Source organism: Corythoichthys intestinalis, chromosome 17 (assembly GCF_030265065.1).
Source record: "Corythoichthys intestinalis isolate RoL2023-P3 chromosome 17, ASM3026506v1, whole genome shotgun sequence".
NCBI lineage: Eukaryota > Metazoa > Chordata > Actinopteri > Syngnathiformes > Syngnathidae > Corythoichthys > Corythoichthys intestinalis.
The window spans coordinates 38,018,859-38,037,213 of NC_080411.1; the positions used below are offsets into that span (position 1 = coordinate 38,018,859).

Consider the following 18,355-nt stretch of genomic DNA (forward strand, 5'->3'; position numbering starts at 1 on the left):
AGTACAATTCACAACAGTTCAAAATGATTGACCTATTTTCTCATTTCCTAATGCCTAAAGAACAATGGTTGGCATCACTCAACATTTTCTCAACATAAGTACTATCATTCGTTTCTATAATTACAGAAAAAAGACGCTCAAATTAGCGCTTTTCTTTAGGTCCTCACTAAGTTTATTCCACAAGTCCACACCACAAATTGAAGGACAAAAGCTCTTTTTGTTGTACAGTGATAATGTTTTTTTTTTTTTTTTTTCAAGTTTAAATCCCCTCTCTGATGATACCCGCCTTGTCAATTTGAAAACAAAACTTCCGTGCCCTAAACATGATTATGGTCGTTTTAAATTTGACCAGATCTAGGAATTTTAACCCCTTGGATTCCAAGAACAGTATGTTCAAGGTATTTAGACTTGTGCATTATTCTTACTACCTCTTTTTGAAGTACCATAAGTGACTGTAAATTGCTGGGATATGTAATGCCCCAAACTTACACACAGTAGCTGAAGTATGGCATTACCAATGAAGAGAACAAGATAGTGCGTACTTTATAATTTAAAATGGGTTTAGTTTTGTTCAGTAGTCCAACACTCATTGCCAGTTTTATTTTTATATTCTTTTTTGTGACTTCCAATTCAACTGTTCATTCAGTATTACACCTTTCCTCATTCCTTGTCATTAGATGTTTGTGACAGATACAGAGAGACTGGGAGAATCACATAAAGACACAAAACTGATCAGTAATTGCCAATGGATGTAGTCAGATGACTGGCTGAAATTCATGTTATGCATAAAAGCAACCTCAAGGGTCCATTCTTGGACCACTCTTTTTTAACATCTATGATTCCCCTAGCTTAGATCATGGAGCAGTATGACATCTCCTCTCACACCTATGCAGATAACACACAACTCTACATTTCTGTGTCCCCGCATTATTATAGTCCCTTAGTCTCCCTGAGTAAATGCATTCATCAAATCAATGTATGGATGTGCCAGAATTTTCTCCAGTCACACGTGAAGAAGACAGAAGTGATCATTTTTGGACCAAAAAAGGAAATGTCAAAGATAAGGATGCACTTAGCACAATGTCACTTACAGCTACAAATCAAGTCAGAAGTCTTGGTGTAATTATTGAGTCTAAGCACAGACTAAAAAACTACTGCTCAGCTACAAAACACTTAATTGCCTTGGGCCAAAATACATGCTTGATTTGTTGTATCCCTATGAAACATCTAAACCCCTAAGGACATCTGGAACCTGTCTGCTGTATGTTCCAAGAGCAAGAATCAAGCAGGGTGAGGCAGCGCTTAGTTATTATGCTCCTCACCTCTGGAACAAATTACCTGAAGGTCTGAATTGTGCTAAAACCGTTAGCTCCTTTAAATCAGGGCTAAAAACGCTTTTGTTTATCACAGCATATCCATAACTGTCTACCAAGGGCGTATGTTTGGTCTCAATTGGTAGGGACGATATAACAGCATAACATGCATGTACACTTTTTTTGCCGGGGACGGCACATTAATACGACCAAACAAAATGGGTGAACAACGGTCCCGCCTTCATCTCGCACGAATATGAACCTAATCAATTGATAGGCTAAATGATCAATGCAAAATAAATCTGTATTGACTTGTTCTAACTTTCATGTGTATTGGTTCAAGTGATACATCATTTGATTCAAACCTTTGTTTTCAAAAACTATGAAAGAAACATTTTGACTTCCAGGATAAATGTCTGCATTTTATTAGCAAATTTAAATAGCAATATTTGAACATAAATTATATTAACATACACAATAAATAAAAACTTGTAAATAACCTCTTTACTACCCAGGAATTCAAAAAGTTAAACATTTGTTTTAAGACCACTCAATATTTGTCGAAATAAATTAGATATAACTGAAAAAAATGTCCGGAGTCAGGGTATAACAAAAATTAATTTATAAAATGGAGCCTTCCCTCAGGTAAAATACTACTGCTTTTTATTCCACAATCAAAGCCAAACTTTTAACAGATTTTTAACCTCGATTATGATTAATGTATGATTACCGTATCAGGAAAAAAAAAAAGTCCGAATAGGGTGCAAATAAAAATATATTTTAATAATGTAGAAAATAAATGTATTTTAAATAAATGCAAGTCATCAGCCGATCAGGCGTGCATATGAGGGGGGAAAAATGGACCGGCACATTCAACAAGGGAAAAGGGGTATATCATGTAAGGTAAGTATATCATGCAATCAATTAATTTAATAATGGTAGGGTCAATTCTATCCTTACAACGTATGGGAAGACAATCTAAATGACCTATATAACTGAACTCATTATATAAGGCAAATAAGGTTGTTTGAAAGTTGGTGGGGACAATTTGAGTATCCTGAAAAGTTGCTGGTGTAATGTCCCTACCGTCCCTATGCAAACCTACGGCCTTGCCTAGTTGCTTTTTATTCCTTTTCTGCTTTATTTCCATTTCTTATTTGAATTTAATGTGATTTTCATTGTAATTAATTGTATTTCTGTTTCCATTGCCTTTGTTTTATCGTTATAACGATTTAATGTGATTTTTATGACCTTCATGTAAAGCACTTTAAATTGCGTTGTGTTGAATTGTCTTGTCTTGCCTTGCCTAACCAGTAGATGGCAGTAAACAGTCAACATGTAGACGATGATGTACCAAACTCGACGACGAGTATCATAAGAGCCGATGTGTCAGTGGTTGAACTATGAAGTGTCACGAGTTTGGACTCGCATTTCTGAAAATCCACTCCATCACGACAGGGAACTCGGGAGTGAAATGTACTTTGAAGAAACAAGGAAGTGGTTTAAGAAGATCGAGAAAAACCGGTACAGTCTGAAATGTGTCTCGCAAATAGTATCGAGTTTACTGTAAGTTTACACACGCGTGTAAATTTCCTTTTTATATCAACACTGTATACTTGCTTATAACATATGCATATACGCATGCATCATGTCATATGTACAGGACTAAAATACAATCTACTCGTAATTTTCAATCTGCTCGTAACGATCACGCATAACTCTAAAGGCGAGTGGGCGTGTCCACTTCAATCGATGGTGCGGTTACGTTGTGGAGTGGCGTGACGTAACAATGTGGAGTTCAGTCAAGCGGTCAAGCTTGAGGAAGTGATCAAACGAAAGTGACAACAATGATTAAGAAAATAAAATGTCTCTAATACCGTTAAAAATGAACTCCTTTTAAATGATACCATATATCAAACCATTAAAACACAACGAAGAGTAAAGTTGCACGACTAATATTACAAAAAAAAAAAAAAAAAAACGCAAAAACAAAACCCCACAGTTGTTTCAATCAGAAGAGAAAATGGATTTTTACTTCCCTTCTATACTGAACGATACAGTATGACAATACGATGTGTTTTTAGAACTGTATAGTACTGTGCATATTTTAAATATGTTATTTTTTCAAAATAATTTTCAAGTTCCCGGAAGTAACAACCATGCAGCCTAACTTGACATGTTGGGACGCAGCAGCTGGTGGTGATAGCTGAAGGAATCTCGTTGACGTATCGGACAACGAAGTACACGAGACAAGGAAACACGCAAGGGGAAGGTAGAAGAGACCAGAAGTGTCCAATTTATTAATCAGCGTGGTTTTCAAGATCGACAAAAATTGGAAACTATCATGATGTCAGTCCTGGGGAACGCCGGTCGCTTGATTCAATGTGAGTAACTAGAATCGAGCTTAGTTAGCTCGGACGAATCTCTGTTGGGTTATGCAAGTAAAAATTTATTTAAAACATTACAAGGTAGGACACAATTGCTCTGTTTCTGGTGTACCTTAGGTGCAGTAATAAAGGTATGCACTGTTTTTACGTGGAGTAAATTTAGCACCAATACACCATTGACATTGGCATCAGTTTCGTAAATAAAAGACAAATAATTGTTTAAATACAGTCAGCTTCCGGCTAGTTTTCCACAATAAATATAAACGGTAAGACGTTCCTTTTCTTTCCCTTTAAATAAATCTTTTCTAACAACTCTAATTCTTTTAATTAACTTGAATAACTGCGATGTGTTGTCCATTTACACTATGCTATTTTGGTTTCAAGTCTAAAAGTATACCCTTTTCTTTGCATACGTTTTATTTTGTAAACAGGACTCCGTATATCCGTCACTATCGAACACAGAATTCAGTGTCTAAACAGCTCAACATGAGGAAATTTTAATTCTCTAACCTTTGCTTAGTCGATATCCCCCCAGTATGTCTATGTGAGTAATCTCCATATTAACCAGAATTTTAATCATTTATATCCTGGAACATGAAATCAGAGTTATACAATTTCAGTATTTTAAACTTGCGTAATCTGTTGGCACCCTTGCGACGTTTAGAGGTATTACACCATGTGAAATGAACGGTACCTTGATTGAACTGGGAATCGAACAGCACCTATCAGTGTTTTCATTCTATGATAATAAAAACAAACAAAAAAACAACAACACTTTTCTACATTGTTTTCTTTTTGCAGCTCTACATTGTTTTTTTTTCTGGTATGTAATTTAATGTTATTGTATAATTAAACCCTTAAATACCTGCAACATGCAGCAATTATCAGAGAATCCCAAAATTTGAAAAATAAGGTCCTAATGAAACCTTTTTTTCAAATTTGTAAAAAGAAAAGTCAAAATGGATATGTGTAATAAGCTCTCTAATATCTATAACCCTTTCTAAATCCTGTTTTTTTCTCATGGAACCTGCAGATGCATGTGTTGACTTGCATCCATCATTTTTATATTAAAAAAGAAATGGCAAAATTCTAAATTAGTCTCAAAATCATGAAATTTTTGGTGTATCAAATGTGATACATTTGGCAGTAAGGTGGCAATAACTAAATCACACTTGCAGCGAGTTAAAATTGATTAAAGCTGAGTCAACCTCTATCCTGTGTCTTTGTGTGTACCACATTGAGCATGGAGAAAAGGACGAAGACCAAAGAACTGTCTGAGGACTTGAGAAGCAAAATTGTGAGGAAGCATGGGCAATCTCAAGGCTCAAGGTGTCCAGCAGTCCGAGGGTATAATAGTATCAACCCGTACTATCTGTCCGCGTCTGAATGAAAAGGGACTCTATGGTAGGATATCCAGGAAGACCCCACTTCTGACCCAGGCACATAAAAAAGCCAGGCTGGAGTTTACCAAAACTTACCTGAGAAAGCCAAAAACGCTTTGGAAGAATGTTCTCTGGTCAGATGAGACAAAAGTAGAGTTTTTTGGTCAAAGGCTTCAACATGGAGTTTACGGGAAATGAAACGAGGCTTTCAAAGAAAAAAACACCGTCCTCACAGTGAAACATGGTGGAGGTTCCCTGATGTTTGGGGTTGATTTGCTGCCTCTGGCACTGGACTGCTTGACCGTGTTCATGGCAATATGAAGTCTGAAGACTACCAACAAATTTTGCAGCATAATGTAGGGCCCAGTGTGAGAAAGTTGGGTCTCCCTCAGAGGTTATGGGTCTTCTAACAAGACAATGACCCAGAACACACGTCAAAAAGCACCAGAAAATAGTTTGAGAGAAAGCATTGGAGACTTCTACAATGGCCAGCGATGAGTACGGACCTGAATTCCATAGAACACCTATGAAGAGATCTGAAAAAGGGCAGTTTGGAGGAGCCACCCTTCAAATCTCAGAGACCTGGAGAGGTTGGCCAAAGAAGAGTCGTCTAAAATTCCAGCAGAGTATTGTAAGAATCTCATTGATGGATATCAAAAGCAGTTGTTCTCAATTATTTTGTCGAAAGGTTGTGTTACCAAGTATTAGGCAGAGGGTGCCGTTACTTTTGTCCGGCCCATGTTTGGAGTTTTGTGTAAAATGAAAATGATTACATTTTTTCCCCATTCTCTTTCGGGTTTTTTCATTGCAATCAAATTAGATAAAGGTATTACTACCAAAGCATTTGTAATTGCAAATTTGCAATCATTTTCTTGGAGAAATTGAGCATTATCTGAAAGAATTACAGGGGTGCCAATACTTTTGGCCAGCAGTGTATAAACACAATTTATACTAGCCATTCCTTTTCTAGATTTCCAAATCTTTTAAGCAATGATTGAATTCATGGAAACGTAGTGGTAGTCAAAAACCTTAGAATGGCTGGTTTACTGCGGGTAAAAAAAAAAATTTTTTTTAAAAAGATATATTTGAAACAGGTTTTGCTTGTATTGTTGAAACCAAATGTATGTCGGGTTGACTTGACTCAGTAGCCAAGCCATATGTCTGATTAATTTTATTTTTTTCTACATGCAGTTGTCAGGAGTAATGTCAGTCTAAGCGTGAGAGGACGAGCCACTGCTGCAGCTTTGGCCCATACTGCGACCCCAGAAATACAGGACAATAGGTGGAAACGCACGCACGCACACACACTTTTTAATGAATAATTCTTTTTATATCAGTGTTTTTGCATCAACATATATTATGAGCAATAGCTTCTGCTAGAAATAAAATTGAGGATTATATGTTAGCATCAATCATTTTAAAACACTTAAGCATTTGTATTTTAATTTCTACAGTACATTATTGATAAAATAAACTAATGTGCAGGAAACCCAAGACTGGCATCCTAATGTTGAACATGGGAGGACCTGAGAAACTAGAAGATGTGCATGACTTTCTGCTGAGGCTCTTCATGGACAGAGACTTGATGAAACTCCCCGTACAGAAGTACGAATTGCTGTCGTGTCAACACACTTCTTAATAGGATTGTTGTTTTACTTTTTTCAGTTATGACAGATAGGCCTACAAGGTGAAGTTTATTTGTATTTTGTGTGTGGCATTCTAACTAATGGTTATTCAAAACCGATTTTCATGTTGCTCAAAGTAAGAAAATTCTCCAGCTACACATTGGACACATTTCTTGTCAGGGCAGTTGTATGCAAATTGAAAGACTTTGACGGTAGTATTGTATCTATGTAGGGCTGCAGCTATCGAATATTTTAGTAGTCGATTAATCGATAAACTAGTTAGTTCGAATAATCGAGTAATCGGATAAGGAACATGAAAAATTAAAATACCTGAGCTGGGCCTCAAACGATTTGATTTTTTTTTTTTTTTTTTAATGAGGATCTATGTCCAACAAAAGAACAATTGGTTAACTTACAAAGAAAAAAGTCCACTAGCTTAGATGCTATAAAATGCTAAAGTTTTTTTGTTTGTTTTGTTTTGTTTTTTTTGTTTTTTTTTTACAATCCTCTTAACAAATGGTTCAGACACCTATTCCCGCAAAAAAAAAAAACAACAAAAAAAAGCGGCTGAATATACCTATAAACTAAATTATGAATGCATTAAAAAAACATTAGCTCAAACAAAAACTTAGCTTAGGTTGGTCTTAACGGGGAGCATTTGGATTCAGCCATGTGAAAAGAGGCATACCAGAGGGCAGTGTATCCATCCTAATCAATAAAACTACATGAAAACACTTTCAAAATGAACCATTACAATGCCACTTTAATTAAACGAATACTCGAAGCAACAAAATTTAATTCGAATATTTTTTTCTAATCAAATAATTGAGTTAATCGATTAATGGTTGCAGCACTATAGCCATGTAACTCTCGGAGTGATTTGATATGTCTATAATTAATAGTTTTGAAGAGTTGTCTATTCAGATAGAATGATTTATTCTCTATTTGTAGTGTACTTCATATTTTGTGTAAATGTCCTTCCATGTTCCACAGTAAGCTGGGTCCGTTCATTGCCAAGCGACGCACACCAAAGATCCAGGAACAGTATAGTAAAATTGGAGGAGGCTCACCCATCAAACGTTGGACCGCCATGCAGGGAGAGGGCATGGTAAAGCTGTTGGATGAAATGAGCCCTGAAACAGGTGAGAGCAGGCATCAACATGACACTCTTACAAGCAGGTGTAGTTATTCAAACACTCAGTGAATAAACTGGCTGCAAAATATTGCCTCTCTATCTGGCACTTCAAAACTTTGGCAGCTCCGTGTGATTGTGTTGTCTTTTTTTTCCTCTGCTTGTGCAGCTCTGTTCAGCGAACAGTCATAACATTTAAAGTATCCGTAGGTTCAGTCAAGACTTTAAACTGGCCTTGAGTGTAAAGTTGACTAAATAGTTGTCAGAGTCCATCATATATTTGCTCCAGGTTCCTCTTGACCCTTAATATGATAAGTAATATAAAATTAGATGATTTGTTTTTAGATTAACTTCTATGTCCCGGCTGAGAAATTGTACAACTGAAATAATGGTTTCAGACTTCTTAATCAGCAGCAGTCTGTGGGTGGTATAGCAAGATAGCAACAAGGTTAAGGAGCGGCTGCTCACACGCCTGCTTCGGACTGGGCTGATAACACAAACTATAAGCAGCAGTTAGAAATCATCAGACAATCAACTTCAAAACTGATGCGGTTCTCTGCATTCTCATGTCCTCTTGAACCCAGTAGTTGTAGTAGCACTTGTCAATCTTTCTCTTCTTTTCACATCAGCACCTCATAAATTCTACATCGGTTTTCGGTATGTCCACCCACTGACTGAGGAGGCCATCGAAGAGATGGAGAAAGACGGAGTGGACCGAGCTGTGGCTTTCACACAATATCCTCAGTACAGCTGCTCCACCACAGGTCACAGAAACACATCATGTTTTTCCCCCATACATTACCAGAACAATGAGGTGTTTCATTATTTTTTATTTCTGTAGTGGCTTGTGTCTAATTATGTTCTTGAAACAAATTTTGAGTTCAATGTGATTACCTTTACTTATAATGTTTGTTTTCCCTAATTAGAAATTGGAAATCTCAAAGGCACCTTATTGTAATAATGATCAATTTGCTAATCAGGGCAACACCCAATAATCTCAAAAGATCTTAAAAAAACGAGCCCTGTTTTTGTTCATAACGTGAATCTTTGTTCTTGTGTAAACAGGTAGCAGTTTAAACGCCATCTATCGTTACTATAGAAGCAGAAGCGACAGGCCAAAAATGTGCTGGAGTGTTATTGACCGTTGGCCCACACACCCTCTGCTGGTGGAGGTTAGACACTCACACGTACAGCTACACACACGTGCATCCACCCATGCACAATCCTAATGGGGCAGAATCAACAGGGAAAATAATTGAAAACATTACATCTAGACAAAAAGTTGTCATAGCAACTAATGGGTTGAAATTGGTTGCAAACTTCATTATACAATATACAGTGAGGAGCAGAAGTATTTGCACCCCTTGTGATTTTGCCAGTTCACCCACTTAGAAAATAGGTAGGTCTGAAATTTCGATTATAAATGCATTTAATTATAATATTACATTTTATTTATAACACACTTTACATTTGAAAAACAAATCTCAAAGTGCACATTACCATGTAAAAAATAAAAAGACTAAAAGAGTAAACGCAAAAATAGAAAGAAACAGATAAAATCAGATAGAAATCAGATAAAATTAGCCAGGGTACGCTTTTTTAAAAAGGTAAGATTTTAGTCCTTTTTTAAAGGCATCCACTGTCTGCGGGGCTCTGAGGTGGTCTGGGAGGGCGTTCCACAGACGGGGAGCAGCAGCTGCAAAGGCCCTGTCGCCCATAGTCTTGAGCAGAGTCCTGGGTGGGAGTAGACGGTGCAGTTGGCCTGACCGGGTTCTGGCTGAAGTATTTGGTGTGTAGAGTTCGGTGAGGTAGGTGGGGGCTACACCATGTAGACAGTGATGGGTGTGAAGGAGGATTTTGAATTCAATACGGAGGCGAACAGGGAGCCAGTGTAGGGTGTGAAGGATGGGGGTGATGTGCTCATGTTTACGCACCCTCATCAGGACCCCGGCAGCGCTGTTTTGGACATACTGGAGCCTTTGTAGGCTCTTGCCAGGGATCCCGATGAGGAGTGCGTTACAATAGTCCAACCTGGAGGAGATAAAGGCATGGACAAGTCTCTCTGCAGCAGGACGAGAGAGAGATGGCATTTCCACTTATAGAGACATAATCTAAAAAAAAAAAACCAACAACCTAATTGTATGATTTTTAAGTAATTTATAATTTACTGGGGTTTGGTAGTATTTGTGTAACTGGGGTGTCAGCGTGTCTGGCTGGGACGTGAACCTACGCGCCACCATGTTTCCACTTGGCATGTAGGGACGTTAACCACTGCGCCAATAAAGCTTGAGCCAACGGTATAGCTGTCAGCGTCCCCACATAAAGGAATCGGAAGGGAGGTTTCCACGCTCTGCTGCGGACTGACGTGTTCCTGTTACATTTGTACCCCTGAGAATCAGCAATAATTATGACACTCATAGTCTACCTTAAAAAAGGTTCACTTTTACCCCATGAGTAATGAAGGAATCTGACCTTTTAGCCAGATTGCAGGAATCACACCAACCGAACCGCCGGACCCGCGCTAGCGCAGCTCTGGCGAGAACCCGGCCAAAAGGCCAGACCCCGTGCGTTCCCCTTAGTCTTAACCCCTTCTATTGACTCCATTTTGAAAGCTGGAAAAAGGCTTCGGAACACAAGTTGACAATTTATTCAGGTCGACAATGATCAAACAGCAAGACAAAACAGCAACAGACCCGGGCGAGGAGGCAGTCTGGTTCTAGGGTCGCCATGTAAAAAGACAACAAAAGATTCCCGAGAAAAATGACAATGATTAGTTAAACATTTAGTCTTTTTGGAGGCTCTCGCGGGGCGGGCTGTGAGCAGAAGGAAGTGTGTGTTTGGGTGTTTTTCTGTTGTAGATTTGGGCGGTCAAGTTCATGTGTCACCGTTGCTGGGTCGTGGTTAATGAGGCAACTGAGGTGGGAGGTTCGGGGCGCCTAACCATCTGAGAGGCACTGAGCTATCAAACACTTTGTTATCGGGTGTTGTGGTAGTACAGGATGTCCCGCCATTTGTTCTGGACTGTTCTAAAGAGCTGATTATGAAATTTGGTGTGGTGTTGCAGAAGTGGGCTTGTAGATGTCTTGCCTATCACATGGTAGTCAGCCTCAATCTTGTTCAGTCAACTGCATGACGCACGCGTTGGGCTTCCGTGGTCAGAAGGCGTCACGTATCTCTTATGCCCTATGTCAAATGTACTGTATTCTGCTTGTTTTCCTTCAACTATGATATAAATGCTATTTATTTTTTATTGGGTATATTAGAGTAATACAAACAGCCAAACGGTAAATACGAGAAAAGATTCTATTCCTTCAGTAACCACCCATCCACCACCCGTTTGAGCTCATTATCGTTACCTGTTCACCCCACAGTCGGTCATAATCCATTACCATGGGCAAGACCAGACAGCTTTCGAAAGACACCAGAGAAAAAAATTGATGAGCTCCACAAAGCTGGAAAAGGCTATGGGCCAATTGGACAGCAGCTTGGTGAGAATAAATCAACAGTTGTAGCAATTGTTAGAAAATGGAAAAGGCTAAAAATAACTGATAATCTACCTCGGACTGGGACTCCATGTAAAATCTCTCCTCATGGGGCATCACTCATGATGAGAAAAGTGAGGGCTCAGCCTAGAACTACATGGCATGAGCTGGTCAATGACCTGAAGAGAGCTGGATGCACAGTTTCAAAGGCTATTGTCAATAAAACACTACGTTGCAATGGTTTAAAATCATGCATTGCTAAGAAGTTTCCCCTGTTGAAGCCAGTACATGTGAAGGCTTGTCTGTAGTTTGTCTGGGACCATCTGAATGATGCATGGTGGTCATGGGAGAAAGTCATGTGGTCAGATGAGACCAAAGTTGAACTTTTTGGTGCAAACTTTACTCGTCGTGTGTGGAAGAAATAGAAGGATGAGTACAATCGCAAGAGCACCATCCCCACTGTGAAGCATGCGAGTGGAAACCTCATGCTGCTATATATCGTCATATTTTGAGCCACAACCTCTTTCCCTCAGTCAGAGACTTGAAGATGAGTCATGGCTGGATCTTCCAACATGCCAATGATCTGAAGCATACAGCCAAGCTGACCAAGGAGTGGCCGGTAAAAAGAATATCAAGGTTCTGAAGTGGCCCAGTCAGTCTCCAGACCTCAACCCAATAGACAATCTTTAGCTGGAGCTGAAACTTGGTGTTTCTCAACGACCGCCCCGAAACCTGACAGATCTAGAGAAGATTTGTGTGGAGGAATGGGCCAAAATCCCTGTTTCTATATGTGAAAGCCTGCTGAAGAACTACAGAAAGCGTCTGACCTTTGTAATGGCTTCTCAACTAAATAATAACACTGATTTTCTCAGGGGCACAAATACTTATAAACCCAGTAAATTACAAATAAATAATTGAAAAATCCTACAACATGGGTTCCGGATTTTTTTTCTTAGATTATGTCTCCAAAAGTGGAAATGCATCTATAGCCACGTTTACATGGAGCCAAATATTCCAATTGCAATCGGTTTAGATGTTCAAACCGAATAAATGTGTTCCATATAAACACCTCATTCGGAATGAACAGGCCCAAACCGAATGTAATTTCATTCCGTTTCACAGGGGTAGAATATTCCTTTTCCCAAACCGATTAGAAGTAAAATTATATCATGTAAACAGGGAAGCGGAATGGTGTCTGGTTGCGTTCTTTCTGCACATGCTCCGTACTGACGTCATGACGTCACTTAGTGACGTAAGTAACGTCACTTGCAACATGGCTTCCAAGCACACGCACAGCGCACCTAATTGGAGTCCGGTGGAAAGTTTATATCCATGAATCCCTCCACCAGCCCACACAACTTTTTAAATGAACGGCGTGTCATTCTGAAGTTTTGTTTCCACTCGAAAAGTTAAAACAGCAGCTGATCTGACGATCGATCATCATGTTTTGCAACATGATGCTTTGTTTTGATTAATCTGCGCATGTCAGACGGCAGTTGTCAAACGTTCTTTCGGAATAAAGGCAGACACGTAAACGCTGGATCGGAATAGATGAAGTGACATGTAAACAGCTGATCTGAAATTTCCATTCGGAATTATTCGAATCGGTATGAATAAAATTCAGCATGTAAACGTGGCTTATGTTAGAAATTTCAGACTCCTACCTATTTTCTAAGTGGATGAACTTGCAAAATCACAAGAGGTGCAAGTACTTCTGCTCCTCACTATAGGTAGCTAATTGTCAGTGTGTTATTATGGTAGAGAAGAAAGTTGTATTTAATTTTTGTCTTCTAACTCTACATGTGTATGTGCAGTGTTTTGCAGAACACGTCAGTAATGAGTTGCTGAAGTTTCCAGAAGCGAAGAGAGATGATGTTGTGATTCTATTCTCGGCTCATTCACTCCCTATGGCTGTAAGTGCTACTGTATATGATATTGCTTCGCCTGATGTAGTTTTACTTTAGCACTTATACTATTTTAACATCGTCGCTACTGCCATTACTGACACATTGTGAATGACTTTCATATTGTGAATTTATGAATTAAATTAAAACACAGCCCAGATGTACAAATAAACAGTTTACTCCCTAACTCAGCCTTTACCTTTAGCAAGGTTATGATCCACTGTCCTAACTATTGCTACTACTCTTGACAGTTATTCTTTTTTTGTAATATATGCAGGTTGTAAACAGGGGTGACCCATATCCACAGGAGGTGGGTGCCACGGTACAGAGAGTTATGGAGAGACTTGGGCACTGTAACCCTTACAGATTGGTGTGGCAGTCCAGGGTAAAGTTACACACACACTTAGGAATTTTATTTTAAATCAGGCTAACTTTGATACATAGACTTCATAATGATATTGACGGGACACATTCTACAGACACTGCCCCACGCCTTCAAGTAGGGGGTCGGCCCACACTCCGCTTTAGTCCGTCAAAGTCGGTCGCAGTTATTCTCAAACACATGCAGCGATCCAACGCCAGATTTAGGTTGAAAAAGTACGAAAGCTGTACCGCATACAAACAGGAAGGATTGTCTCAAGAGCGATTTATTCGAGGATTCAAGGTAATTATTATACTTTTCGTACAGTGGGTTCAATCAATGGAAGAAATTGGCCGCCGCAGCATTGGCGTTATAATTCGCGATATTTATGTAAAATAAATGCTAACAGCCTGTTTTTTTATTTTATTTTTTTATTTTATTTTATTTTTTTTTTTATGGCTTTTAACCAAGAATCAAGACTGTTTTACGTTCATATCTTTAAATAATTCAGGAATTTAAGCATTTATTCACAAGAATTTTAAATGTAAAAAGCTCTTTGTGGTGATAAGGTGATGCCACAGTGACTTAAAGACTAGCACAACATTCAACATATTTACGTAAAATCCAAAAAAAAACAATTTTTTTGCTTATAACCAAGAATCAAGACTGTTTTAGGTCCATATCTATACAGAATTCAGGGATTTAAGCATTTATTTACAAGAATTTTCAATGTAAAAAGCTCTTTGTGTTTCCACTCGGTCAACTTTGACAGGTCTGTGACCCCTATTAATCGGCCCCGCGTCCCGTCAATATATAATGAAGTCTATGCTTTTGATATATTAAATAGTTTACCATTACCTTACATCCGTGATAGGGCAGTAATGTTTTCTGGTACAAGTATTATTAATGGTCATAAAAAAACTGAATTTTTGTCTTCACATCTTCAGAAGACAACCCCTAGCATAAAGTATGGAATCTTGGACAAGCACTCACTCAGACATTTTATCATGTAGAACAAACTCGCATAAAAAGCTTGAAAAAATAATGAATTAGTTCAAAACTGCAACTCTTTAGCATTCAGAAACACTAAAAGAAATGAATAAAAAAATATTGTGGTTGTTAGTAAATGTTACTTTTATACAGCAAGTGCAGGGAAATATATATGGAATCACTCCATTCTGAGGAAAAAACCTTGTCAAGAGTCAAGAATCCCCATTGGACAAGGTGTCAAGAGTCAAGAATCTGCATTGGATAAGGTGATGATGCTGGAACTTTTTTTTGGTGTTGTTCCAGTGAGATTTACAATTCCCTCTGTCCTTGATGATATGGGGCTGCATGTTAGGCAAAGGCATTGGGTAGATGCCTGTGGTTAAATCTTCAATAAATGGACAAATTTACATTGAAATTTTAGTCAGCTTTCTTAGCCCTTCAATTGAAAATATGTTTGTCATTTTTCAAGATGACAATGCATCATGCCACAGAGCTTAAATTGTTAAAGCATTCCTTGGAGAAAGACTCATCCTATCAATGGCATGGCCTGCAAATAGCCCAGATCTCAACCCTACTGAAAACTTGTGGTGGAAATAGAAAAAAAAAAAAAAAGGTCCACAGCAAGGCTCAGACCTGCAAGGATGATCTGGCAACTGCAATCAAAGAGAATTGGCACCAAATTGATGAAGAATACTCATCAAGTCCATGCCTCAGAGACTGCAAACTGTCATAAAAGCCAGAGGTGGAGCAACTAAATACTAGAGATGTGTTTTGGTTGTTATTTATTTGTTTGTTTCTCATGATTCCATATGTTTTTCCTCAGAATGGAGTGATTCCATATATATTTCCCTGCACTTGCTGTATAAAAGTAACATTTACTAACAACCACAATATTTTTTTATTCATTTCTTTTAGTGTTTCTGAATGCTAAAGAGTTGCAGTTTTGAACTAATTCATTATTTTTTCAAGCTTTTTATGTGAGTTTGTTCTACATGATAAAATGTCTGAGTGAGTGCTTGTCCGAGATTCCATACTTTATGCTAGGGATTGTCTTCTGAAGATGTGAAGACAAATTCAGTTTTTTATGACCATTAATAATACTTGTACCAGAAAACATTACTGCCCTATCACAGATGTAAGGTAATGGTAAACTATTTACTTTTGAACTAATTCATTATTTTTTCAAGCATTTGATCGGAGTTTGTTCTACATGATAAAATGTCTGAGTGAGTGCTCGTCCGAGACTGGTGATTCCATACTTTTTCCTAGTGGTTGTATAACACACAGAAGACTACATACAGTATCATTAGCCTGTATCCAAAATTTTTAAGTACTTGCATTACTGCCACATTGTAGTCTAATATAAATCGTTTGCTTATTAATTTAGTCACAAGGGTCTGTAGAAAATAAATAACGTACAATATTTATAGATAATTTTCAGTCCAACTATTTATCAATTGAAGTTGATATTTCTTTTGTCACCACAAGATGGGGTCATGTTTCCATCTATACCATTTAGTCTCTTCTGACATAAGAATATCAGGTTGGGATAATTCACATGAGAGGGAAATGCAGTTTTGTTTTGTTTTTCTGTAAAATTTCATATTGGCATTTTTGTAACATTTATTTAAAAATCATGACTGTTGTGTGATGACTGGGAGCAATAACCATGCCAATTCCCCACCTCAGTGAAAGATGAAGGGGATAATGTTCTGCATTTCATCCCTCAGGTGGGGCCCATGGCGTGGCTTGGCCCCCAAACGGACGAGGTCATTAAAGGTCTTTGTGAAAGGGGAAAGAAAAACATTCTGCTTGTCCCGATTGCCTTCACCTCCGACCACATAGAGACTTTACATGAGTTGGATATAGAGTATGGACAGGTGCTCGGTGAAGAGGTAAAAAGTTGTTCAAGTTTCATTCGCGTTTGCAAGTCATACTGAAGATTGCACAGTGTTAGGTCCCTTTTATTGTAATATACATGTAGGAATAATTGACTCTCTCCAGACTCACCAATTTCATTTTTTCCCCCCAAATCTTTACAGCTCAAGTGTCAAATTAGAAATGAATAGTGCAACCATACTCACAATGTAAAAGTAAATAATATTTTAATGTGATTTTGTCTTTTAAATAGGAAAGTCGTGCATCATTATCATTGTAACTCCTAAGCACCTACGTAATTTAGTGGTGTATATTTTTTGGCGGCGAAGCCTCAACCTCTCTGATGTCGACAGGATCATGTAACGTTGGTGGAAATCTGGCCTAAAGAAAAAATGTTCCGGATGTGTGTTAGGTTCAGTCTTTGTACAGCAGCCAAGTGTCATGTCTGTTGGTAGGCACCAGTAAGGTGACCGCAGATCAATGTGACTGGTGCCACAAAGACACACATATGTGCGCACACGTAAGTTGCACATTTGCTGCACGATACCTTTATTTGTAAACTACAACATTTGAGACATATAATATATACAAGTGAAAAAATTAGGACACCCCAATAAATATTCAGTTCTTTTTTAAAAAATGTTCACATATGAACGTATGATGTTGTTTTTCTTTATCTCTGGAAAAGAAAATGGTTTAATTGCAGGTAAACAACAATAATTAAAATTGTTTTACTCAATAAACCAAATATATCAACAAAAATGCACATTCTAACTGAGGAAAGAGTTAAGAAACCCTACCACCTAATAGCCAATGAAGTTTGCCCCACTCCTCAACGTACAATACTTTCAGCTGTGAGATGTTTGAGGGGTTTGTTGCATGTACAGCCCGTTTTAAGTCACCCCACAGCATCTCAATGGGATTAAGATCTGGGCGTTCACTCGGCCATTCCAGGACTCTCCATTTCTTCCTTTTTAGCAAGTCCTTGGTGGATTTACTGGTATGTTTTGGGTCATTGTCACGTATCAGGGTCCAGTTTCGCTTCAGCTTTAATTTTTTCACAGATGATCTCACATGTTCCTCAAGCACCCTCTGATACATGATAGAATTCAGGGTGGATTCTCTGATGGTGAGCTGGCCAGGTCCTGCTAGAGCAAAGCATCCCCAAACCATGACACCTCCACCTCCATGCTTCACAGTTGGTATGAGGTTCTTTTCCTGGAATGCTGTATTGGGTTTACGCCAAACATGTCCTCTGTTCTGGTATCCAATCTGTCCAAAGAACATTATTCCAGAAGTCCTGGTATTCGTCTACATTCACTAAGGCAAGCTTCAGTCTGGCCCTCATGTTCTTCTTGGAGAGCAAAGGTTTCCTCCTTGCACACCTCCCATGAAGCTTAAATTTGTGAAGTCTCTTTCTGATTGTAGAGGCATGCACTTTCACATCAACAGTAGCAACAGCTTGCTGTAGATCCCATGATGACATTTTAGAGTTTTTGGAGACTTCTTTTAGCATCTTGCTGTCTGCTCTCTTGGTGACCTTGCTTGGACGGCCAGACCTGGGCATGTTGGCAGTTGAAGACTATTTTCCAGACAGTGGAATGGCTGATTTTATATTCTTTTGAGATCTTTTGGAATCCCTTACCAGACTCATAAACGTCTACAGTCTTCTTTCTGAAGGCCTCAGACAAATCCTTTGCTCTCACTATGGTGTTGTCTGTCACTTCAACAGTCAGGGGCCCACCAAACTAAATGTGAGGTTTAAATAACGCAAGCCTCTTTCAAAACACTGGCTAATGAAGTTCTAATCATGTGCACCTGTTGTGATACCCCTGTGTGTGATTTTAGCCATTTTAAATTGGGTTGAATGTGGGTGTGTCCTAATTTATTCCTCAACAGAA

General features: G+C 38.5%; 1 protein-coding gene across 4 annotated transcripts in view; it reads left to right on the plus strand.

Moving 5' to 3' along the window:
- The first annotated feature begins 2,689 nt into the window (after nucleotides 1–2,689).
- Nucleotides 2,690–18,355, plus strand: part of fech (ferrochelatase) — a 32,719-nt gene continuing 17,053 nt past the window's right edge. For 2 of the 4 annotated variants that reach the window (XR_009061074.1, XM_057818442.1), the window contains exons 1-9: nucleotides 2,690–2,837; nucleotides 6,274–6,364; nucleotides 6,568–6,687; nucleotides 7,701–7,849; nucleotides 8,469–8,603; nucleotides 8,905–9,011; nucleotides 13,136–13,234; nucleotides 13,503–13,610; nucleotides 16,307–16,471. Coding sequence is in view for 3 of the 4 variants with exons in the window: in XM_057818442.1 (XP_057674425.1) it covers nucleotides 2,717–2,837; nucleotides 6,274–6,364; nucleotides 6,568–6,687; nucleotides 7,701–7,849; nucleotides 8,469–8,603; nucleotides 8,905–9,011; nucleotides 13,136–13,234; nucleotides 13,503–13,610; nucleotides 16,307–16,471 (1,095 nt within the window). In the remaining variant the exon portion in view is untranslated. Of the gene's footprint in view, nucleotides 2,880–3,469; nucleotides 3,698–6,273; nucleotides 6,365–6,567; nucleotides 6,688–7,700; nucleotides 7,850–8,468; nucleotides 8,604–8,904; nucleotides 9,012–13,135; nucleotides 13,235–13,502; nucleotides 13,611–16,306; nucleotides 16,472–18,355 lie in introns of those variants that run through there. The other 2 variants (XM_057818444.1, XM_057818443.1) reach the window with 2 other exon arrangements.